At 40.7% G+C, this 26251-nt stretch overlaps 1 protein-coding gene and 1 long non-coding RNA gene across 4 annotated transcripts in view; one reads left to right on the top strand and one right to left on the bottom strand.

Annotated features, from left to right (window-relative positions):
• STAT4 (signal transducer and activator of transcription 4) overlaps positions 1–21093 on the top strand; it is a 97469-nt gene extending 76376 nt beyond the window's left edge. For all 3 annotated transcript variants that reach the window (XM_070580466.1, XM_070580465.1, XM_008516549.2), the window contains 10 exons: positions 8580–8663; positions 10174–10272; positions 12638–12773; positions 14210–14259; positions 14488–14582; positions 14890–15026; positions 15355–15546; positions 16973–17039; positions 17413–17521; positions 18569–21093. In XM_070580466.1, the coding sequence (XP_070436567.1) occupies positions 8580–8663; positions 10174–10272; positions 12638–12773; positions 14210–14259; positions 14488–14582; positions 14890–15026; positions 15355–15546; positions 16973–17039; positions 17413–17521; positions 18569–18595 (996 nt within the window). In that variant the 3' untranslated portion in view covers positions 18596–21093. The remainder of the gene's footprint in view (positions 1–8579; positions 8664–10173; positions 10273–12637; positions 12774–14209; positions 14260–14487; positions 14583–14889; positions 15027–15354; positions 15547–16972; positions 17040–17412; positions 17522–18568) is intronic.
• On the bottom strand, positions 11133–24710 carry LOC139076665 (uncharacterized). Its single transcript, XR_011528498.1, has 5 exons — positions 24548–24710; positions 18501–18769; positions 17396–17605; positions 14514–15852; positions 11133–12098 (listed from the first exon to the last, which is right to left on the bottom strand). It is a non-coding gene; the product is annotated as an uncharacterized lncRNA (long non-coding RNA).
• Positions 24711–26251: the final 1541 nt, after the last annotated feature.

The following is a 26251-nucleotide window of genomic DNA, read 5'->3' as shown; positions in this document are numbered from 1 at the left end:
ACTTTTCTTAAGTAAAACAAATCAAACGGGAGTAAATCTAAATAGCTCAGCTTTTCAGCACATGGTCATCTTTATGAATGTAAAATCAAAATCTTTACTTGGATTTCCCTAGAGATGGAAATCTAAGTAAATCATCTTCTTCTGTAAAAGTACCCTAACAGATGTCTTATTAACACTGCCTACTTGTATTACTTTGAATTCATTTCCTCTTGTTTGTTAATAACAAAATCATATAATCATATCAGAATGATTTTATTTTTCTCTTTTTTTCAAGTTTGCTAAATCAGGATAATTTTATTTTAAGCTATTTTTGAGCTCCCCCTATTGATAGAATTTTGATATGACTGTAGGTACATTTAAAACAGACCATAGACTTGGACGTTGTTTTATGTGCTATAGGAACAATTGAGAAGTCCCAGGATATGTGAAGTGGGCTCATGAACACAAGCCAAGCAATCAGGAGCTTGGCCAGACAGTAGGGGTGATGGAAAGAAAGTCGGGGAAGAGCTGGGGGGGATCTGGCGATGAGGTGGCTTCATAAAGTCCTGGGGCCAGGAACTGTCGTAACCAAAGTTTCAGGAAAACAGCAAGCTAGGATGTCATAACTCCATTTTCAAATTTCAAAAAGTTGCTGTTTCTTATCTCTGGGCACCTGTGGCAGGAGTTCACAGCCTGATAAGAATTTTTTTTTAACAAATCCTCGTGTGGCATTTATTGTATACTGGGCACTAACAGCTTCACTGACATTTATGTAACTCTTGGGACAATGCTCTGAAGTAGATACTATTAGTGTCATACTTATTTCAGTTAGGGAAATTGAGGCACAGAGTGGTTGGGCCAAAATTCAAACCATGGCTGTCCAGCTCCCGTGTCCATGCTCTTGACCACTATGCCATGCTGCCTCTGGGATCATAAAACCTTCCTGGGAGGAGCCGCGTTGGTTGGCACTCCTCTTTGGCCCCGTGCACCCCTTTATCTCATCACACCCTTCCATTTGCTGGGATTCCTGTGAGGGAGATCTCTGCAGGTTTGCGGTAGCATCTCAGCCTCTCCTCTCCGCTCCCGCTGCTGCTGCTGTCCTCACTTTACCCACCCGCTCAGAAACCGCACAGCTACCTCCCACCAGAATCCTTACAAAGTTTGGAAGGAATTTAAAGTAACGCTTCTTCAGAAAATGTTGTTGACCCCTCCCTTAGCTCCTGCCTGCATCATGGGGTGGTGGAAATAGCACCTTGTTGGGCTCTGCCTCTTACAGGCAGCTGACCTTGCACAAGCCACTTCACCTCACTAACCCCCATTTCCTCACCTGTAAAATGGGTTATCAAGTTAGCCCGTGCTTCAAAGGGTTGTTGGGAGGACCAAATGCGATAGATGGTGCGTGTGAGAATCAACTGCGCTGTGCCGGGCAGGTGTCTGCTACGGCTCTTCCTGATCAGCGCTCCAGGCTGCCCAGTCTGTAAAGGGCAGTGTTTACACAGGTGGGGACCTGACTAGGACAGACTGCTGATCCTTATCCTTCTCTGCCCATCCGCCAAAGTGCTTGGCTGGAGATGTTCCCTTTCAGGGGCCCCTGATCACATCCCTCTTCTGGCTGGCGGTCCCTGGAACCTCAGAGCACTATGTACGCATGCCCCTTTTATGGGATAACATGGGTTCTTACCACCACCTTACTGACCCCCATCCCCATCATACACACACACACAAACACACACACACACACCTTTGGGTCCCTCACTTCTGCTCTTGTGTTTGTGAGAACTTGGATTAGATACTTACTAAATGATCGAGAACATACCAAGATGTCATGAATGATAGTTTCCCTAAGGTCGCCATTCCAAACCTCCTTAGAATTTCGGCACCTCATGGCTGTTTGAGATTATCCAAGAAGAGATGACGTGTCAGGATGTGCAGGGACTCCTGGCTGTAGGATTGGGTGAAGGGAGGAAGTTGCACTGGACTCATGCTGTTCCCAGAAGACCCGGAAAGACATAAGAGGTGACTTCAGAGCCATCTTTGGATTATGGGTTTGAGCTCTGGGTCCCCCACCCCTGTTTCAGTCAAAACTGCTCTATTCTATGTATTTTCCAGGTGGGAAATTTCCTTTCAAGAATATGTTCCGAGGTTAAAAGACATTTGAAAACCATTGGACTAGACAATCTCTGACTCTCCTTTGCCCAGGATTCTATAATCCTCAAAAGTGCAACCTAGGGTGTGGTCTTCACATTTTTTTAAATGAATTTCATTTTAAGAATTTGTTTTGGAAGTTCACAACACCTTTTGCGGAATCTGCAGACATGCTGTTATAAAATCAGGGTTAGTAAGTACTGCCTCTTTCTCGCACCGTTGTTCTTTTCTTGGAAGAGTCACCATGAAGAAATGATTGCAGCACCCAGCAAGTGGCGAAAATTTGAAGCATCAGTCTGTCCCTGGAAAATAAACATCCCCAGGAAGCAACCTTTCCCGGGGGTCCTTATCTGGCAGGAGGCTGGCTAGAGAGGGACCGTTGAAATGTGGAGACTGTTTGAACGGGGAAGCTGGAATTGCAGTCTCTCGAGATTGCTCTGTCGGTGGGCTTTAACTGATAAATGACAGTTTTAGCCACAGACTGAAGTGTTAGGTAATTTTGTTTATGCAGTGGAAAGTCATGAAGCACAAAGAAGCTATTAGTAAAGCTTGGGTGGCTTGAGTTTCATTTAACAAAATAGCCAAACAGATGTTCTTTCAAGGTTCAGCGTTCTCAACACGGATACGCTAGTCACACGCCAACCAGCCCAAGCATTTTCACAGGAAGTTGATTTTCTTCTGAACTATTTTAAGTAGTTGCAATACTTTTTAAAGACAGACATCGGTGCAAGAGTAACACTACAAACGTAGGCTTTTTATGCAACACCCTCCGTGCAGTCCCTTTGTTTTATGGGCTGAAAATTAGTTGTCATTTTACATTTGTTTCCTATGATTCTGTGAGTGAGGTCTTCTCACATGTGATTGTACCATTCTTTCCCCTCTTATCCTTGTTTCCCAGCATCTAACCCAGTGTCTAGCACATGATAGGTACTCAATAAATATTCATTAAGTGAATGGGTTATTGTAATTGTTTTCTATTCCACACAGCTTTCCACGTGCAACATTATCATAGATTATCGCTTGTAAAGAGACAAGCAAGAAATTTAGATGAAAATCATCCTTACCCATGTTTTCTTAGCAGAAGTTTCCTTTCAAGTCAAAAGCCATAACCATTTGTTAACAGATTCTAGGTTTCCAAGGTGTACTATTAGGCCCTGAGCAGAGGACACAAAAAAGAACCTAGTAACAGCTATATCTACTTTTCATTAGGTTGTGTATTTTTTCCATGTGGAGCCCTGGTCAAGTTGTTCAGCCAGATTTCCAGTTTCTTAGCAGATTATCCAATGGATACTTTTCTTTAGCAGCACAATACAGTCAATCCAGTTATAATACTCAATGCCATATAAGATAAATATCATAAATGTGGATACTGTAAATCCATAATCATCTCAGATGATGAGAATGGTTTTTAATACAGACATTAATAGTGCGTGTTATCTATGATATTTCCCCAGTTTGTAAGGAATGGACCCTGGGAATGTGAAATTGAATAGTGTCTTGGCTTGGACTACCCTGATAAAGTAATAAAGACTATGATTGATAGCCATGCAAGCTCTGAAAATTAGCGATGCTTCCTTTTGTCAGAAATGCTTTTCTCCAGTTAGGTGTATTATATGTCAGCTTCCTTCCTGGATTTCGTTCTAAATGTGCCTCACAGTTGTGTCAGAGGTTTTAAATAAATGTTGGAAATTAGTTTTAATCACTGAGTAAACCTCTCACCATCCACATTCCAGTTCAGTACGTAATATCTAAAGCACAAATCTTTTTCCAAAGTTAATGGACAACCCTGAGCATCATTGCTCTGTCTGTGGAGTCCTGGATTCTCACACTTTGAATGGTAAACATACAGGTGCCATAACTCAAAGATCTGAGGAAATTACCCATAATGAATGATCATATTAGATTTACATTTAATCATATAAGTTAAACAATAGAGGCTAGAATGGGGGAGGGATGGGATCACATACTCAAAAGGCTCCCTTTGGTTGTCCTCTAGCTGTGGCCCTCTCTACAGAGAAAGATGTCTGTGGTGTCAAGGCAATGTGCTCACCCAGAGTCCAGGTCCGCAGAAGACCTCAAGCCTACTTCCAGGACCCATGTGGGCCTCTTCTCCAGGTCTACTCTCCCAGGCACAGATGGCACCATCAGTGCAAACATTTCTGCACACAAGCAGAGGCTGGGAGCCACACTGGTCATTTGAGGCCTCTCACAGAGGTGGAAGAGAGGTGGGTGGGCAATGGTTCAGGATGGCCATGCTCTCCCCAGGCCAGTATGTTCCAGTGGGACTTTGAGGACTTAAAACCTGGCCAATTAGGTCATCTGAAAGTTTAGATGTCAAGGTAGGAGGCTAGAGCACATTTTAACAGTTTGTTAATTTGATTTATAATGGTTAAATATTTAGACATATGGTATGTGGGTCTCCATCTGTGCACTTCCCTCCGGCCTCTCAGATGTTCTACACAGGCTTGTATCATCCTGTCCGCCACTGAATTCAGTGAGAATGTGAAAGGCACCCAGTAGTAAACGTGAAATTGTGAATTCTTCATTTGTCTCAGTGCTATGCATAGTGTAAGCACCCGATAGGGCAGTGAGCTCTTCTTTTGTTTAAAAAATGTGTTTTTTGTTCAACTTGGTGCCTAAACACAAGCCAACTGCTTCATCTCATGCTGAACCAAAGAAACAGCAATTTATTTATTCATTTCAACATAGGGGAGACGGGGATGACTGGCTGTTTGGTGTGTTGGATGTCCTGGGAGTAATTTAAGGGGTGGTCTGAGGGCATTTTCATTAAGATGACTTTCTACTAACCCAGTAAGAAGCAATCCCACTGTAGCGAATCTCACCACCATCAGGCAATGTGAGGTACTTCATGATCCAGCCCAAGGGAGAGAGCAGAGATTTTAATTCTCTACTTTCTTCCCAGTAACAAATTCTAAGTTAAACACTCCTCATTATCAATAAAGTCTTCCTCATGTACTTGTTACTTATATCATCATATTAGAACTATTTTTATTTTTTCAAATGTAATACAAATGGATTCTGAGCCATTGTTAACACATATTAGATCTCTCTTTCTCCTGGAGCCAACTCTGCCACCCCCAACCCCACCCAGACTTTTCTATTCTAGATAATTCCACTTGTGTTCACATGTTCCCACAGGGCTTATTTTTTAAATTATTTAAGCATTCTATACAATCTCCAAATTTTCCACCTCACTTTGAGACTAAACACAGTATGCATATACCACAGTGAGAATAATCACCTCACAAATTCCACCCAGGGTTCTTGTTAAAATGCAAAATCTGATTCAGTGGGCCTGAGATGGGGCCAGAGATTCCTTTTTTCTAACAAGCTTTTAGATAATGACAGTGCTGCTGGTACTGGGCACATAGCAAGGTGCTGTAAGATTTCATCAGAGAAAAAGAGCAATTTCTGTCCCACTCCAGACCCACCTCCAAGAGGTGATCACTTTTTGAGCTGTAAATATCAGGCTAATATTGATATTTCTTGATTTTTTTTAATTTTATACATTTAACTTCTGAATTCTTTCTACGAAAAATTAAGCTATGGCTCTCTTATACCAGCTCTATATACATATACATTTCCCCCATCTTCACAATGTCCTTGTATAACATATTTTGGTTTAATCAATATATTCAATGTTTATATTACTGTGATTATATAAAAATTGTTAACAGCTGAGCTATAGAGCATAGTGTTATTTTATTGCCATTCTTGTGTTATTTTTAGTTTTCCCTGGATTTATTAGTTGCCTCAATTTTTAAAATTTGATCAATGTATTTTATCTATCTGTCACTAATGTAGCCTCAAACTTTCCTCCAGAACTAGAAAACTCCTAGTAAAATGGGCAAACATGTAAATCTGAGGATTTTTTTCTTGGCAACATCCCTCTAGGAACCGTCTGTCTCTTGCCCCAGTCTGGGAGGGTTGCTCTCTGATCCCGTTGCACAATTGTTTTCTGTTTTGAGGTTTTTTTTGAAACTTCCTTTCACCATCATCTTAGGGAGTCCCTCCCCTTTCTCCTGGCTGGGTTCATGTCCTCCTTTTTCTTATGTACTGTCTCTTTTATTAGAGAGACTCTTCCAGTAGATTCCAGAAATTCTTTGTAATTCTTTATAATTCGTACAAATTCCTTGTAATTCATGTAGTTCTAGATCACTCATTTCAACTGCTATATAGTTTTTTACCCTGTAAATACACACAATATATTTAGCTATTCTATTGCTGAACAATTTGAGCATTCTAAACAACGCTGCTGTAAACATTCTTCTCCAATTAAAATTTTCCTACATGTCTTTTTTTACATGAGTGCAAGAAATTCTTTGGCCTATCTATATATGACAAGAATTTGGGATGTGCATCTTCTAGTTTATTAGATATTTAGAAATTATTCTCTGAGGTGCTTGTAGCAATTTCCATCAGCAGTGTAGAAGAGTTACCATTGGATTATGCTGTCATTTCCTCCACTCCATTTTCTCTGTTCTCTTTCAGGAACTTCTGTAATTTTGTTGTTAGAGTTTGTGAATTAATTCTTTATTTGTTATCTTTTCTGTATTACTTTTTATTGCTTTGTTTTTTTGCTTTACTTTCTGGGACATTTCCTCCATCCTCCTTCCAGTCCTTCTACTGACTTGTCTATTTCTCTTATTATATTTTTAGTTGTTCATTATTATTTTCTGAATGTTCCTTTTGATAGCATCCTAGTCTTGTTTCACTCATGTAATATATTTGTTACATCTGTAAAAATATTAATAAGGTGTTTTAAATATCATTCAGAACTTTTTAATGAACAAAATATATATACACAGATAGATACAAAAGTAGAAGGGGAAATACAATGAACCCTCATTTATACATCACCCAGCTTCAACAATGATTAACATTTTGCCTATTTCATCTATTTTCCCACACATACACATGTTGTCTAGAGTTCTTAAATTCCAGGTAGTAGACCATCTTATTCATTGGTACTTTTGTAGGATCTCTTATCTGGAAGACAAGTTTTTAAAAACCTAACCACAATACACTTATCACAAAAAGCAAACATAACAATTTCTTAAAAATCTTTCCTTAATAAAATTCCATTACTTGTTCAAATTTCTCCACTGTCTCAAAAGACCCTTTTACAGTTGGTTTGTGCAAATCAGTATCCATGCAATGTTCCTGCATTACAATTGGTTGATTTGTTCTTTCTCATGCCATTTATTTGTTGAGCTGATGTGTAAAGCTGAGCCTGATGTATGTTTTCTTATTATAGTTTTTTTTTAACTTTTCATTTGCTTTTTGTATTATCTCTTTTCTCCGAGTTTTTTGCTGTTGATTTTTGTATCTGTATTTCAAGTGAGAGGCTTTGTCAAATGTTTAATGATCTTTAGCTTGCTGTTTATGTTTAAGAGAAAGGCACTAAAAAACAAGAGGTTCTGTGTGCGTGGTGGGAATTGCAAACTGAAGGGTGATTATTAAGACCTGGCTGTCTCATTGGGGGACCCCCAAAGGCAGTATCTTAAGTTGTCTGTCTTGGTCTGGTCCACTTCCCAGACATCTTTTCTGGAGATGTCAAACAGAGAAAGGGGCACGGGTTTCCCATTGACTGTTATAGGATCTTTCTCTCTTCAGCACAGCACCTCACCCCTGCCCTCGGCTTGGCCTTGGATCCACAGTGCAGAGAGCCTCTTTCTAGTTCCTCTGGTTCATCCGCTCCAGAGAGTAAACCTACTGTCCCCTGCCATGGTCCCGGAGGGGTGGGGACCTCACTGCACGGGCTGGGGCTTCTAACTGCTCCTCCTGTTCAGTCCGCTTCACTCTCCAGCCTCGGTGGGCTCAATGCTTCTAATTCCTGGGTCTGAGACACACTGCCCCTTATTGCCACCCTCACTCCACACTCCCCTACCTCTCACTCAGATCCAGATTACGGTTTGACTTTATTGGAAAGTAAATAAAACTCTAGCTGTTACTTTGTTGACATTTCTGGAGGGAGCAGAGGAAAATCCATGTTTCCCACCTACCATGTTTAACCAGAAGGAAATCTTGCTTTCTTTTTAAACAAATTCATTATGACACTGACTCGTTCTGTTATATCTGCACACATATGGCTTGTTTCTATTAATGGTTAGTAAGTCAAAAGGACTAATTTCCAAAAATTAAAAATAAAGAATGTTATTTGTCTGAATTTCAGCTGATGAAAATATGCTGGAATCTTAAAAGTCAGAAATTATATTGTTTTGGAGGCTTAAAATAATTTTATTTGTGGAAACGAAGATTTCTCAGACTCTGTATATGTTCTAAATAACTTTTAAAATAAGAGGGAATGTTCCATAATAGGGAATGTTCGGGGGCGTTTACTTTAAGAACTTGTTAATTTTTGTAGAAGCAGGCCTAGTAATAGTTAGCAAGTATGCATTTGTAAGACAACAGTTGATTTCTTTTTCCCTTAGGGCTGCCACATGGTGACTGAAGAGCTTCATTCCATAACCTTTGAGACACAGATCTGCCTTTACGGCCTGACCATAGATTTGGAGGTAGGTGTTTCAAGGAATATCCACTATTTACTAAGAACATTTTCCAGAATTGGTCAGCATTTGTAGATGAACACACAGTCTTTTCTAGGTTTTAGTACATTCCTTATGCATTATTTTTGCTTTACTATTTATATTTAACCAGAACAGTATATGTTGACTAATTAGTGAATATTTGACATATTGATTTTCTAAATTAAAGTCTCACGGGCATTATGAATTCAATATATATTGAATAATTTGTTATCCAGGTTGTATATTTGTTTGCTTGTTTGTTTTCTGGGATTTCTTGAGTCATGGATACTCAGCGGAAAGCCCAAAGAAGAACAAATATTCTTGAACCATGTCATGTAGTGATATATTTTCAAACATTTAACTTGTACATAAAAAGCCATTAGAAGGAAGCTTTAGACAAATGATAGGATGACTACAGTACATTGTTTTGATCATCTTATAAAAGCCATTAAGCCCAAAGAACGAATAATAAAACTTTGGGGATTAAATTGAGCATGATTGAGTATGAGCTCCGTGAAGGCAGGACATCATGCCTCATTTGCCCCTCCATTACCAGTGCCCAGCACAATACCTGGCATGTGACAGATGCTCAACATTTGTGGAATAAATGAATGGATGAGTGCATGAATGAACAAACACAATTTTACACACCCTGAATATGATCCTATTTGTGGGATGTGTTGTTTTAGAGTTCTGCCTTTGCTCTTTTATTTTAATGAATGCAAACCTGTTTACAAAAGCTTCCACAGATTCCTACCTCATCTCTTTCTCCTGAATTTCTGTTTCCATGAGCTATTAAGTAACTCAATGGGGTAATTCCCTGTCTACAGCAGTCCAACCTCTGTTACCGAGGAGAGACTAATGTAAGTTGTCCCCAGACTAATGTGTGAAAGCCTGTTTATTCTATAAGGCAAACTGCAGTACCAATAGTACCAAGCCGAGTTCTATAACAACAGACCAGGCGGCTCTTATCTCCCATAATGCTTTGTATTCCAAAATTGCTTACTTTCCATCTTCTACAATTAAAATTCCCATGTCTGGTACTGACATTAGTTAGATGTTAGATCATAATTTGAATATGTTGATCCACTCCAGAGAGAAATTTAAAATTAGAGTTTTTAATGTAACATTTAATGTAACAAAGTAACAGTTGCTGAATTAATACCAGTTCTAACTAGTTTCATTTTAAGGAATATAGTGATATATGAAAGTATAAATATTTACACAACATCAGAGAAGATATTGGAGAAGCTGACTGAGCACTCTGAAAGGATTCCTGTTTTTATAGCTTCTTTCCTCCTTGACTCATATATACTCAGAAAGTTCCAGTGTCTTCACAAGTCATTTCAGTGATAAGGACACTGTAGACACCAGGATTGGAGGAGTAGGGTTGGCTTGAGATGGTCCTTTAGAGGAGAGGGTCAAGTGTAAAATCAATATAAATTGCGACTACCTGTAATAACTATGCTTTGTTTGTTTGTTTGTTTGTTTAAACCAGACCAGCTCCTTGCCTGTGGTGATGATTTCCAATGTCAGTCAGTTACCTAATGCTTGGGCATCCATCATTTGGTACAATGTGTCAACCAATGATTCCCAGGTAGTGTCTCTATTCCTATTTCTCCTCCTTTAATTCTATTTGATTTATTTTATTAACAAAACCCATCTTCATTGAAAGATATATATAATTCCAAGTTAGTTGTATGATTCCTCTCTCTTGTCATATTTAAAGTAATATGTTCTGATGTACTTCGACCCTGAGAGAGAGAGAAAAAGTGACGGACAGGTATTTGTTACTTCTGAGGGTCTGGTCAGCTCCCAACTGTGTGCATCACAGAGAGTCCTAGGGTCATCCTGTGGCTCTGTTAACTGGGTTGTGGGGAGACTTCTTGTCAGGGAGTTTGATGTCTGACTGCTGTATTTACCCCCTCAACTACTTCTAGCTACATCTTCTCCACACAGGCTCTTCTATAAAGGTAGAGAATTGGTTTCCAACCAAAGAAGTGGCTGGAATATTCATCAATCTTGCCTAACTATATTCTGACTGTATACATTTTTGAGTTGATTATAGATTTAATCCATTTGATTATTGAGAGTTGATTGTAGATTTAATCCATTTGATTATAGATTTAATCCATGCTAGGCTCAAATTGAGTTTTAATGCCATCTGGTGGTTATTTGAGACATTGATCAAAAATTGGCCTCAAGTTACAGAGCAAGCAGAGAATAGATGCTCTTCTTAAAAAAAATGACCAGAGAAGGGAGTGGCAAAAAAGATGAGTCAGCACTTCCCCTTGTTCCCTCTTACAGAACCTCAGCATTATCCTGGAAATCGCCAAGGTCTAGAGAAAATAGGTCAGATGTAAATAACATTTCTTCTTCATGCAAAGCAAATGTTCCCTCCAAAGGGAAAAATTATTTTACCTGAGGGCCTAGCAATAAGAACAGAGACATAGTGAGTCAGTTCTAAGTTCTTTCCCTTTTATTTAACGTCCCTAATAAGGAAACCCCCTGGAAAATGACTCAGCTCCTTCTCATACTCTGGTACCCTGGCATCTGAGCAGATTAACTGCAGAAAGGAAGGCTGCATGGGGTGTGCTGTGCCTCACTTCCTCTCAGCCTGCAGTGAGAACAGAACTCAGTAGATAAGTCATCTGGTCTTTAAAGCCAAGAACAGCCAGCACTCCTGAGATTAAACGTCCTTCCCCATCAGGAGCTGCACAGGTTCAGAGCTTTTCATCCAACTCCAGGATGGAAGGAAGATGGGCTACTTCTCTCTCCTCCAGCCTCAGAGTGCAGTGCTGCGCACTTAGCTTTCTTCAGCATCCTTCTTCTATAAGCAAGCCACCCAAGCTGTCACACTAACCCTCCCAGATTCTGCTCTGCTCCTGGATGAGGAGTCTGGAGATGTAGATCATACACAGCTCTTAAAACATAGATGCATAGCCTACTTACAGAGTCCAGCATAACAACTAACTCTGGTTTCTCTTCTTAATTCTATTCTGCCTCAAAACTTAAGCTCCCAGACCTTGATTATATTCTATGCTTTTTGGTCATTTATCCAGACACAATTCTCAGGTTCGAGAAAAACTGTCTCTCTACAAATTCTTTCTCTCCTTTCCTCCCCTTCCTATCTCCCACTCCTTGTTGGATGCTGTGTCCTCTTTTATGTGTACCTTCTGAAATCCTTTGAATTGGTTCCTTTTCTTGCTGCCCAGCTTCATCCATGTTTGCCACAGGCCTTCCCACCGTGCTGCTCTAGATTCCCAATGCTTCCCCTCCTGCTCTTCTTTGAACATCTTTCTTGGCTTTCACACCTTTTGCTTTCCAGTAATCTGAGACAAAGTCTTCTGTTCCGCTATTGTTGACCCAGTTTCTGGTACAAACAATCTTATTTGTGGCTGACCATACAGAAGACTCTCTCATCTAGAACAGAATAAGAAAAGACTACTATACTATCCATAAAACAGGAGTCCCAGGTCAATCTGGATTCATATTGTAGGGTCACATTCCTCGGCCTGGGACTTAACTGGTTTTGTGTTTTGGGATGCTTCTTCTGGTCAAGGTATAACTTGTACCAACCCATGATAAACCAAATAAATAACACGATATGTTTCATTTAAAATTAATCTTATTCAGAAAAGAGTATCTGTCCAATTATTTGTTGGACAGTGTTAAGTACTTGTATGAGTTGACGATAGTCCATCATCCGGGGAAAGTTAAAGAGATGCCCAATGATTCTTTTAAGGATAAGATAGAGCTGTGTATAATATTGGGCTCAAGGAACAAGGAACTCTTTAGGAAAAGACAAAATTAGTAGTAATTAAGCACAACAGAGATGAGACAATATTCTGTATTGTTAACTTAGGTTGGCCTAAAGAGTTTAAATTAGGAATCCTATATATTGAATTACAGTGTGTTCAATGTGATTAATAAATATGATCATCATTACAACTCTATTTCAGAACTTGGTTTTCTTTAATAATCCTCCATCTGCGACTTTGAGTCAACTCCTGGAAGTGATGAGCTGGCAGTTTTCATCATATGTGGGGCGTGGCCTTAACTCAGATCAACTCAATATGTTGGCAGAAAAGCTTACAGGTGAGAGCTAGTAGATATGGAGGACTTGCCCCTGTTTTTGATACTCAAGTGTTTTAAGGAACCAGGGTATTATTACTAATTTTAATAATAATAACGATCATCACAATTTATTGAGTGCCTACTATATTGCCAGGCACAAGGCTAAATGCTATATTATCTTTCTCACAAATTTCTTTAAGGCAGAATCATGAGGATAACTCATTAGTCTATTCATTTTATAGATGAGGATACTCAAGTTTAGAGGTTAAGTGGCTTGCCATGGCTGCATGACTAGTGCACAGCAGAGCCAAGATGCGGGCCAGGCCTGTCCAGTTCTAAAGCCCCTTCCTTTGCATTCCACATTCCAGCTCTAGGGTGTTCTTGTGCCATTTCCACTGAATGTAATGTGAAGCCTTAATGGTGCCTTGATCTTTCATATTAATATCGCAAGGGTCATTAACCAATTGGAAAATAGCTGATTCCAGGACTAGGAAATTTAAGAGAAATTAAAAACCATCCAAGTAATACTTAATGCTTCATATCAAGAAAAGTTCAGTTTTGACTGATATTTCTAAAGTTTGCGAAGTAGATTCATTGGTACTCCATGTAGTGACTATAACATAAGCTTCTTCTAAAAGAATTTTAAAAAGATATCAAAATTTTGATGTCTGAGGTGAACACGTTTCACACCAAAAAAGTTAAAATTCAATTTGTTTATGTTTCTAGTTAAAATGGGGCCAAAGATGCATTTGAGCAGATTAGTGGAATCGTGTGTAATTTGGTTAAGTCTGACTTACAAGTGATGCTGATTTGCCACTTGTACCTACTGTCCTATGATTCATAGGCATTTAAATAAATCAGGTCTTCGAGGAATGTTACAAAATTTACTTAAGGTAAATATCCTTTTTGATCCTTATTTAATTCATAAACCACAATGGTAGGCATTCAATAAATATTTGTTAATGAGTAAATAAAGCTTTTAAATATGTAGTAGAGATAGCAGCCATATCCTTTCAGATCTTTATCAAATTATTCTTCTGAGTATAATTTCCTTTAAAAGTTAGAAACTCTTGTATCTTTTCACTGCCCTAGGTCAAAACAGTCAATGGCTCCTTATTGCCTAATGGATCTCTAGGCCATTCTTTCATGGTAATAGTCCAGACTTCTGGTAATCTGGCTACATCTAACTCCCGCAAATTTATTTTACAATGTTTATTCAATTAGGCTGCTCTTACTGTCCCCTGTATAACCCATGTTCATGTCCACTACACCTTATCCCACATTATTCTTGCTACTGGAGTGGCCTCTTCCTCATCCTCTGACAACTTGTATCCTATCCACTCATGGAGTGGATTAAGAAATGCTTGAAAGAAAGGGGGAGGGAAGAATCTAAATTAAACACCAAATTGAAGAGTCTAATTATTTAATAAAAATCTCATTCTTTTCTTTCATTTTAGTCCAATCTAGCTACAGTGATGGTCATCTCACCTGGGCCAAGTTCTGCAAGGTACCAACAGGGGAAGGGAAACATCATTTAGATATTTTGTTTGGTTTTGTTTTAATAGTGCTCCTTTTTAAGCCTCCATATCATCATCTGGGATTTTGATGATTTCCTGGAGAAGGTTATTTTAAAAAGAAACTCTAAAGTGTTGTCTCGTTTAAAGAAAAGAACTTGAATTATGTCAACATGGCTGTTAAAATCATCATTGTCCTACATGTTTGTTTATTCCGATAGGAACACTTACCTGGTAAATCATTTACCTTTTGGACATGGCTTGAAGCAATATTGGATCTGATCAAGAAACACATTCTTCCTCTTTGGATTGATGGGTGAGTTACAGGCTCTATTTTCCACATGAGTTCTTCGGGTTCTTGTTTTTATGCTGTTGGGTTTTTTTCTTTCTGTTTCTTTTCTTCTCTTTTTAAGCATGTTTAGTGTCATGGGGGAAAATAGTTGCAGTTTCTTACATTCTTCATAGAGTATTGCTATTTAATCTGTCTAAGAGTGTTTCAGGCACCATTGACATTTGATTAGATTCAAAACAAATTTAGGTCTGTTCTTTGTGAATGAAATACATGCAAATGTGGTAAATTACAATCTTTGATCAGATAAAACTATGCATTGTTCTGTTTTTAGGTATGTCATGGGCTTTGTTAGCAAAGAGAAGGAACGGCTCTTGCTAAAGGATAAAATGCCTGGAACCTTTTTGTTAAGATTCAGTGAAAGCCACCTTGGAGGAATAACTTTCACCTGGGTGGACCATTCTGAAAATGGTACATGCTCACTCTTGTTTATTCATGTAAAGTTAGTATTGAGTTTGGTTATTGGTATTTCAGTGTTCTGAAGTGTGTGGCGTGTGGTTCTGCTTTTCACGTGGTCAGTAGTTTGAACAGTAGTTGTTACAGTTGTCCCAGAAGAAGGTACCATGAGCTTCTCTCAGCCTGTGGGCGGCCTCTATCACATGGCAGTCTGTGCTGTCCAGACTGCAGGGAAGGGCTGACATTGTTTTATAATCAGTGACATAAATAATGTGGGCAGGAAGAATTGCCACAAAGAATGCCTGCAGGAAACTGAATACTACCCTACTTTCTGTTTCTCCAGGAGAAGTGAGATTCCACTCTGTAGAGCCCTACAATAAAGGCCGCTTGTCTGCTTTGCCGTTTGCTGACATCCTTCGAGACTACAAGGTTATTATGGCTGAAAACATTCCTGAAAACCCTCTGAAGTACCTATATCCTGACATTCCCAAAGACAAAGCCTTCGGTAAACACTACAGCTCCCAGCCGTGCGAAGGTTAGGTGCTTTCTGTTGGCTTTCTGTTTCGAGACTTAGGAAAATAACTTCATATTGCAGTAAAGTAAATGAAGTTCCTCTTTTTACCTTGACTGTCACCATTATAAGATCTAAGGGGTATGTGGAGGTCAAAACCTTAGAAATGAAGTGATGTGTCAGCAGTTCCTGAGAAGGGGGCTGGGGCTGTCTGACTTCAGCAGAGCCCTCAGGAATCAGTAGGCGTCACCAGGGGCCTCTCACAGTCACTTGTAGAGTTTTGGTTTTCTCTTTCCTAAAATGGGCATGGTTCTGACTTCACTTCTATAACTGGAAGAAAGGAAAAGAAACAGGAGGTAATGATTAGAAAGCTGTTAAAAGTTAGGCAATCTATGTTTTGCAAAAGAAGCCCAGGGTTTATAAGCTTTATATTTTTTACCTTATTGTAGTCTCACAACTCAGACAGTATTATTCATTTGCCAAACAGGAGACAAGGGGGTCTGTGCAACATCCCCCACCTCCTAGCCTACCAGTAACAAGTCTTCACATGCCTGTCTTCCCTGGTTGTATCCTAAGGGCTTAAAATAATACTTGGCCAAAATAGGCTTTTAGTAAATATTTGTCGAATATGTGGAGGAACATTCATGAAATTAGCCAAATAATTGTAATATAAGTGCACCATTCTATTTTTTTAATAAAAGTAAATACAATCCATTAAAATGTTCATCTATTGCAACTAAACTATAAGCCCCACCTTGTGGAATGTCCTACAGTTGTCACTCACAGATGGTGAGTTGCTGCCACCCTACCTTGCCCCCCTCTAAAACAAGCAAACAAAAAACAACAGCAAAAAAGGTGGCTTTTAAGTGTCTTTACATCTGACCACTTGAAATAACAAATTACAGTTGAAAAATTACAATTGGACCAATCACAAGGTCAACATAGTTTATTAGAGAAATTTGGGGACTGTTTCCAAGATGAGGTTGGCACATTACTGATACTATAGTACAGTAGTCCTTTTAGTAACACTGATGTCTGTGCTTCAAAAATATGTGTAATTATAAGATTATGATTGGTGTCAGTTTTAATGAAAAGAACTGACTTACTATATATCCCCCAATACATGAATAAATCAGTCCTTATGATTAACTTAAACGTAACATAAAAGACAGGTAATAAAGTTGATTCCTAATTTTTCTCATGCATTTTAGAGACATTAATATGTAAAGTCGGATTAGGCCCACCAAGAGATTTATTTTTCTCTTCTTGCATATTTTATGCTCATCTAAAATACTGTTTCATCTATTCAACTAAAAAATTTTGTGAATCACTAAACAATTGTATTATTTCTCTTCTTTTTAGCATTACTTATATTTTTCTAAAGTTTTTTTCTCATTTTATCAATAATATTGATAACATTTTTCCCCAACATCGTGCCTATCTTTTCTAGTTTCAAGACCAACAGAAAGAGGAGACAAAGGTTATGTTCCTTCTGTTTTTATCCCCATCTCAACAATGTAAGTAATCTTAGTCACATGTAAAATATTATTGAATTTATCAAAAAAAAAGCTTTCCTGTAGGAAATTTAAGGGTATTGCAGGGTACATATAACTGAGAATAAAGAGTTTTACTGCTCAATGCCCCATTTCCTCTAACGTATAAAGCTAGTCTTCAGGACACACCATCGTCTATCATGACTGGAATAATAAAGTGGCCCTTCCATAAGCCACATATTCCAGAGTAGGCTGAATGCTCTGATGGCAAATGATAAATTAGGGATCTCAGCATCACAAATAGATGAAGCTGTAGAAATGAGTTCCTGACATAGTAAGTCACCACAACCTATCAATTGTTAATCCTTTTCGCAATTTACCTTGTTCTCTCTTTAAGCCGAAGCGATTCCACTGAGCCGCAGTCTCCATCAGACCTTCTTCCCATGTCTCCAAGCGTATACGCAGTGCTGAGAGAAAACCTGAGTCCCACGACCATCGAAACTGCGGTACCTTCTCTTTCTTCTCCATTGCTGGTCAAGGACCTTTCTAATGACCTTGAAGGTGGTGTGTGAATCAAAGGGGCTGACATTCTGCCTGGGCAGAGAGAAAACACATTTGTTGGAACAAGTTAATAAATACAACGCAAGGGATATCTGTATGGTCCCGTGTGTTGCTGACATTACAAACATCGAAAGCAGACACCTTCACTTACCTGAAGTGCTTTCAGTTCTTTCCATCAAAAGCCACCAGAGGGCAAAATATTCCTGTAGCCCAATACACCGTCCCTACTTCCACCATTGGCCCCAGCACTCCCCACCATTCTTCCTATTTTAGCAGACAACACATATTAGTCAATATTTATAAGCCTAGTTTAATATTTATTTTAGCAGTTCAAGCACCACAAATTCCAATTTTTCTTGATTAATTGTTACCTGCATTACTAATCCTGGGAACCTCTTCAAGTTGTGTATGAATAACAATCAATAGCAGCATAATACTACTCTTCTGAGAACTGCGTTATAATTTTAAATGCAATAATGTGATTTAGGATGCATTCTGTTTTTATTCCCCAATACCATCAAGGTATTAATAGCTCCAAATTTATATAAGGATAAACATACATCAGAATAATAGAATCTTGGAGGGACCCTGAGCCCCAGGAGATTTCTATCTGGCTATAATTCAAGTGGTTTTCATCCTTCTCTTGAAGATTTCCAGGGATGGAAAATCCATACTCCCCTCTGACAGCTTATTCCAATGTTAGTTGTCCTTAAATCATTTGACAGATTAGAAGAGAACTTTTGCTAGATTTTGCACCCATTTCTCATTACATTTTTGGTGGGATGAATAGGCCTTAAAACAATTTTCATCTACTTAAAATGTGCGTTTTCTTTCAGACTGATCAACCCCAATTACTTTTGCGAATACTTAATGGTTAATTGGTAGAAAGATTATAGAGTATTTAGTAGAAAAGAGGATGTTTACCTAAGAAATAGTGATTTATTAGCAAAACAAAAGTTTCCTCAAAGTTCATTTTCATTTTTCAATTTTAGATGAAGTCTCCATATTCTGCCGAATGACAGGATGACCTCTTGACACTCAAAAAATGGAAGCAAATGGAAAACTTTAAGGACTGATCTTTGCCAACAGTCATCTCTTATTCTTCATCTTTGTATATACGGATTTCCAGGAAACGGTTGAAGTCTGAAGCTCTGCTCTCACTGGCATGACACTCCCAATTGGGTGTGTTGTGACTGAAATGTTAAAACCAAAGCTTCAGATAAACTTGCAAGATAAGACACTTTAAAAAATTAGTGTTAATATAATATTAACAAAAGACTTGTTTGTATGTATTGGTTTCATTTCTGATTTTGTTTCTCATGTGTTACTTACGATTTTGGCTCTAGAAGGTTTAAGCGTTAAGATTTCAGAATAGATCAGGAATAACAAAGTTATACCTACATTACTCAAAAACCAGCAGGAATGCCTGAAGGAAAAGCCAAATAAGCCAGTGTCCTAAGTTCTAGGAGGTAAGAGTCATCACGCTAGACACAAGATGGAAGTAATGAGGGGGCATCAACAATGGCAATTCACAGGATTTCCAGGAGTGAATTATGAAGCCTCTTGATTGCCATGTCAATGTGGTCCCAACTTCGGGGTTCAAGGCTGCTGGTACCACTGCCAGGGACACCTCTTATTAGAGGGAGGGATCCGGAGTCATTCCTGGTGGTATCTTGACCAAATCACACTGATATTATGGGCATTGAAATCAGATACATGGGTAAAAATCTCATAAAGTGAGGACTGGGAAGATAATAACCACACGGGCCTTGGCGGCGAGTGATTTCATCCCTGTGTTGCATGTTCTTCATCTCCAGAAGAGGTTGGACTAGGTAGGCCCTATGGTTCTTTCCAGCTGTAATACTCTCTGGTTGCATGAATCCAACCTGAGCCTGGGGACAGGGGTTTAGGATGAGAAGTTCCACCCCTTCAGTTTTCTCTGGTGATGAGGGAGGGGTGGTGGTTTAGGTGATAATATGATCCTTGCCTTGCCCCGACTGAATACTTAGTGGTGCCATTGCCCAGCTGCCGTGCTTTGTAATAGTGTGAGATCCCTAATGCCTAGGACCTGGGGAGCTCTCTAATGTCTGCGAGGCCCTAAGGAAGCTGCTGAGCCAGGTAAGGAAGTCACAATACCGAGGCATCTGCCGTGACCTACTGCAGAAAAATCCTGAGGCTGGTGTCCAAGGTGAGCCCTGATTGCAGAGTCAGAGATGGCAGTCCCCTCTGTCTGGGAGATGAGGACTCCTTTCTAATTTCTTCCACCCATCTCCCATCCCCCAGGCAAGACAAACAGAGAGGCTAACGTTTGATGAAAAAGAGTTCAGAGAAAAAGAGGTTTTTATATAACCTGCCTTCTCCCTTAGAGTGATTCCATCCTGTCTCATCCTCTCTATCCCAGAATATTTTTTTTCTGCCAACTCGTAGCAAATAAGTAGCATTTAATGAAACAAAACGTAGATTTTTGAAATATTAATCATATTTCACTTCTCCCCTCACCCATCCCAGACCAATAACAGACATCCATTTTGCTAAGCCCTTTTCAAATTCTGTTTAACATAAAGAATCACTTTGACCAATTGTACTGAATATCAATGCCTTATATGGAATAAATGACAAAGGAAGGCAGCTGCCAGTGGATTTCCTCAGTCTTGAGGCAGCAAGGAAGGTTCCCCAAAGAACTATAGAACATGAGTGTAACTCTGGCAAACCCAAGGGAGTTTTCTTTCCCTCTCGTGGTTCAGGAGATCCATGCGCTACCTGTGGTAGAAGGAACAGAATTAGGGTCAAACCATCCCAGCACTGTGCAGATAATTGCATTCCAGACTTAGCAAACTGGCCTCTGTGTGCACATGCTCCAATTTCTGACATAGAGTCTTTTTCTTTTTTCAAATTCACTGTGAGCACTGAATTAATTTGACCGATAGCATTTTTTAAAGTCTGACTTATTGAGGTATAATTTACATACAGTAAAATTCACCCTTTTCGGACAAACCCATACAGTTATGCAACCACCACTGTAAGACGCAGAACATTTCCATGAGAGACCTCACAAAGAAGACACTATAAAAACACGATGATGGACATTCTCGGCAACATCCTTACAGTAGATACAATAAACCATTCCAAGCCGCTTCCTATGTAGACACAGAGCTCTATTTAAAATAAACTAGATAATTTCACTCCCTAAACTCTTTGTATGGTTCATGATGCTCTGGATTAGGTCTTACCTGGAGAGTATGGACAGAATTCTGGAGGTTCATGAATTTGGATGGCAAAACTTAAGAGTTTTATTTCCACAAATTTCTAACTGAAACTTAGAATTTCCTTCAGTTAGGAATAAAGGCAACAAACCATAACCTACACCCCATTTTTGTCACATTACAGTTGTTACCATTATCTCAAAACATTGCTTATGCTAACCACAATTTTGAAATTGCATTCATCAGACTGACTGCTAGATCTTATTTCATTTAATGCCATTAATAAAGAAGCACTTATATTACTGTGTCACAAAGCTGGTTTTAATATTTTGTATCTGCATTGCAGTGTAACTGGTTTCCTTTTTAATCTTATGTATTTTATTTTATTCAGCTAAAAACATTATTCTTTGAAGGAGTTCATAGGTTTCATCAGACTGCCAAAGAGGTCCATAGCACAAAAATAGTTAAGAATCCCAGCTCTGGATGAAGACCATAGTTCTCAAGAGATCTTACCAAAGTCACACATTATGTAGTCTCTTCTTAGTCTTCAACTAGTCTCTCATCTCCTCTCTCATCCCTTCTCCCCAACAATGGCTTCTCATCCTCCCAACACACACACATACACACATACAAGACTGACTGAACTACTTTCAGTTGCTTTGATGACCCATACTCTCTCTCACCGCCCTCAATTCTCCAACCCTCTCCCCTCTCCCCTCTCACCTGGATAACGTCCATACATCCTTCAGGCTCTGGAAAGCCTTCCTGCCCCCCCCGCCCCCCCCCCCCCACAAACACGTGCACACATGTATGGCTCAGGTCACAGCATGCCTCCCCCATATCCTCTAACTCCCCCAGCACAGTTCTTATCACCTTTGTGGTAAATTCGCATGTCATCTGTCTCCTTCATTAGACTCTAAGCAAGCTCCGTATGTACAGGGACCAAGAAGGCTCTGTTCACAGTCGCATCCCTAGAATCTAGCACAATCTGCCCCTTAATATTTGGTAATGCTCTGGTATTTGAACACATAGAAGACAGTAATTAGTTCCTTTCTTTCCTTTGCTCCTTGGTCTGCCTGCAAGACTAAGCTAGAATTCCCTTTATGATGCCTTCAAACTCTAAAGTCATGGGACAGTCCCCTGTATCATACTTCAGACTGATTACCCAAAAGAAGCTTGCCATTGCTCAAACAACATGGGACTTCCCATGTACTTTACCTCACTCTTAATTCCAGACTCTGTAGCAATGCTCTGGAATTATAGTTTGATTATTAGCTCACTCTAACTTTCCTTTAGGTAGCTCATGTGTGTGAAACATCCCAGACATCAGCCCACCCGCAGACGAACCAAGTGTTCTGAAATTTCCCCTTAACTCCCCCTTCATTACACTCCTGCCCCTGGTAAAAGTCCTACACAACACTCTCTTACATTAGGCTTGACAGTCATCCACATAGACAGCTCAGCAACTCCCTCCCATGGGGAGAACCCTAGATGCGATCTAGACCCAGAGAGGTGGGAGGGGTGTGGGGGAGTGGCGCTCCCAATAAAATGCTTTAGGGAGGAGTTTCAGAATGCCCCATACTCTTTATTCTCCTCCCCCTCAATTCTAGCTTAATAGGCCTAGAGGCGGTGCTGAGGTCTGAATGGTTGAATTAACCTCTGATTCCTGTTCCCAGTGTTGGTCAGTGATGGTATTCACTCATTCAAAATATATTATTGAGGATTACTCTGTATCAGGTGTGGCCTTGCTCAATCAGGGCTTCCCATCTGAACCACAAGACACAGAACTATTGTCTCAGTTCTCCCAAGGACGGTACCTCGGGCCATTCTAAATCTATGAGAGAGAAGGTAATTCATCACAGATGCCTCGGGGCATGAGGCTTAATTCACTTGTGGAACCCGGGATGAGACAGAAGCTGTAACACAGCACAAAGTCTCTCCTGTTGTGAGGAGAGATGAAAGCAAATAATAGCTTTACTAAGTGCCATGAAGACTATAAATGTTACATAGAGCAACTAGGAGAAGTGAGGAGTGAAGGTCTTTCAGAGGAGATAGTATCCGAGCCGAGACCTAAAGAATGAGAAGGAGCAAGTCCATGAACACAGCCAGGAAAACAGCATCCTCCAAGAACAGTATATGCATGGGCCCCAGGCTGGTAAAAGCTTGGAGTATTTGAGTAGCAGAAAGAGGCCATGAGGAGAGCATAGTGAAGCCTGGAGAGAGCAGGACAAGGTGGCTAACGGGGAAGCAAGACCTCATCATGCAGGGCTCGAGAGGGAAAGCTGAAGTCTTTGGGTTTTATTGGAAGTGCCCTAGGAAGGGGTGGTGGTATAATTTGTTGCTTCATTATATCTAAGTTTTCATTTCTTTTAAGTAAATATGTAACAAGGTTTCTACAGAAGAAATTTCCCCTCCCCCAAACTCCCCTACGGGGACTTCAGCAGCCTGTGCAGACTTGTGCAGCCTGTGTAGTCCCACAGGGCGGAGCTCTCAGAAGGGTCCACGCTGAGCTTAGTGTTGTGCTGTTGCATTTTCCAAATTCTTAGTAAGTTTTGAATAAGGGGTCCCATATTTTCATTTTGTGCTAGGCCCTGAAAATTCTATAGCTGGTCCTGTCCTCTTCTTCCAAGGGAAAATAAAGGTCTGTTAGCATTGTGGGAATTATGTAAAGTACACTCGCAGGCCTGTTTGTTGCTGCCATGGAGGCTGGTGCTCACTCTCACAGGAGACCAGAGGCTGTGGTCCAGTAAGGTGGGTCCCCTCACACACTGGAGGTCCTAGGTTGGTCCCTAGGTCACCCTAAGTAGATCCCTCTAAGAGTAGCTAAACGGAGCCTGATGAAACCCCGTCCATGCCTCCCAGAACCACTCAATAAGTCACCCAGATAGGCAGGGCCCAAACTATTTTTTCTGGGCCCAAACTATTTTCTCTGGGCCTGCCCAACTTTTGAAATCATCGTCTAGTGACTAAACTATTCTCCACTCCCTCTGGTATAATCACCATTAACCAAAATGAGCAGCTTTACAAGGCAAAGCTAAGTTTTACAGAAAAGAGAAGCTTTCTTAAAGGTTTGCAAACCGGGGAAGTTCACCTCAACCCGCAAGTTGATAGGTGAGCCCCCCCTCTGTCTTGGGGTGGCTTGTTTTTAAAGACAAAAGGTACAGAGTGGGCAAAGTTAAGGCTGACTTCAGTTCTGATTGGTGGCCCTTTCCAGCTACAGTGTATCTTGTGCTGGGGCTTCCAAATGTCCTAACTGCAGGGCAAGACTACTGCATTGTTCTCCAGCCGCCTGATGACAGTCAAAGTTAAAATGTAATTTTTTATTTCTGCCCGTAGATCAGCCTTGAGGTGGTCATGGTAACCCCTATTGGACTCTGGCCTCGTTCTTATCATCACCGTAAGAGAGAAGACAGGGGGCATGAAGACCCTGGGAGAAAGAGGAAAGCCCCCTTTGCAGATCTAGCAAAATGACAGCTAAAGAAACAGCCAGCTCCCCACCTTCATCTCAGGTTTAAGGGCAGCAACCCCAGCAGGGTGAGGGTCAGAGCTTGAAAGACCACTAAGATCTGAGCTAGCGTGCAGACTGTGTACACAGAGAAGTGAGGGAGAAAAAAGGTATGTCTCCAGGCCAACGGAAGAAAGGAAAGACGGAAGCGGGATGGGTAAGGTTTCCAGCACCTTAAGCAGTTAGAAAATGTTCCCTCCCTCCCTCTAAAGTGAAGAGCACCCAGCCCCGCCTCCGCCGTTCGTCTCGTGCACAGCCGCTACCTTGGACTGGCCCGCAGGGAAGGCGGGGGTCAGGCGCTGGCCGGCCCCGGGTTGAGCGCGCGGGCCCCGCCCTCCCGGAGGCCGCAGGAAGGAACCGCCGGCTGGGCGGGCGGCCAGCGGGGAAAGCCCCGGGCCGCGCCTGCGCACTTCTCCCTCCTGCTGTGCTTTCGCTTTTCGGTTTCCTCTCAAGCCCTCTCCTTCTCGCTCTCCGGCTATTTCCCCGAAAGCACGTGGGACGGCTCTTCTGAGCAGCCGCGTCCCTCCCGCCGCGCGCCAGCCGGCTGCTCTGGAAACCATTCAAACAGCTGAGCGCCCGCCGCTCCCGCAGTGTCCCCATCCTTCGCAGCCCTGCGCTGCTCTCCTGAAAGCACAGGACTTCAAAAGGCCTTCCTGAGGATGTTGGCACTACGAATGTAATGGTTCTCCTTATGGACATTTTTGGACAAAAAAGAAAAAGAAAATTATAAAGAAGTAACCACCACCCAGAAATATTAACATTTTCAAATATTTTCCTTCCTGCCTCTCTCTCTTTCTCTTTTTCTTTGTCTGAATGTATTTCCATTTAGTGTTTCCATTTCTCTATATTCTTACAGGAATAGGATAATACTGTCTGTTTTCTATCCCGCATTTTAATTTAATTTTATAAGTGCGTATTTTCTGATGTCACTAAACATTCTTTGAAAGCATAACTTTGATATTCTATCATATGAATATCAAAAATCCAGAGAACTGTAGGGAATTTTAGAAATCCTTTATTTCAATTCCATATATCCCAGATGAACAACTATGGCTTACACTAAGTGTAATTCCTCCTACTGGATATTTAGGTCACCAACATGACTACCAACATTAGAACAATATCTCTTAACTGCAGGATGGGTGCAGGGAGGAGAGGGAAAGTCTTTAAACATTTACTATGAATTTTTTCATTAGATTTGAGCTGCCGTTTTGAAGCAGACCAAGGGCGTAAAGTAAGAACACAGAGTTAGTAAGTTGTTCATGGGGATGTAGTAAAGACATACAGGGTCGTGCACTACTCGGGGAGGAGAGATCCTCCACCGCAAGGAAAATATTGGTGGTCGGGGGAGGCCAAGCAGCCTGGACCACTTGAGGAATTTTGTTTTTGATGCAGTAGTGGGATGCTTTGCTTCCCCCCATGAGATCTGTATCAGTGATCTATTGCTACATAACAAACCAAACTACCCCCAAAACTCGGGGGGGTGGGGGGGGGTAAGACAATAACCATTTATCATTGCCTGTGAGTCTAGGGTGGGCTGGGCTGTTCTGCTCCTCTGGGTCAGGCCGTCTGATTTGCCTGGGCGCTCTCACACGTCTGAGGCCTAAGCCCTGGCAGCTCCATGACTCAGCTGTGGTCTCTGCTCTCATCCTACAGCAGGCTGTCTGACTTGCCATGGAGGCAGGGCAGAGTTCTGGGAGTGGGGTATGCAAGGCTCCATGAGGCCTCTGCTCAGAATGACAGTGTCATGTATGCTGCATAATATTGGTCAAAGCAAGTCACAAGCCAGTGCGGATTCAAGGAGTGGGGAAATAGTCCCCATCTCTTCCTGGAAGGAGCTACAGAGTCACATTGCAAAAGAGTGAATAGAGGGAAGGAAATAATGTGGCTGTTATTGAAAACAATCTACCAGGAGATCCTTCCTAATTTCTTATAATGAGAATGATGTCACTGATAATATCTTTTTG

The sequence above is a fragment of the Equus przewalskii genome, chromosome 17 (genome assembly GCF_037783145.1).
Source record: "Equus przewalskii isolate Varuska chromosome 17, EquPr2, whole genome shotgun sequence".
NCBI lineage: Eukaryota > Metazoa > Chordata > Mammalia > Perissodactyla > Equidae > Equus > Equus przewalskii.
Note: the sequence above shows the minus strand (reverse complement) of the source record. Positions and strands in the feature narration are given on the sequence as shown.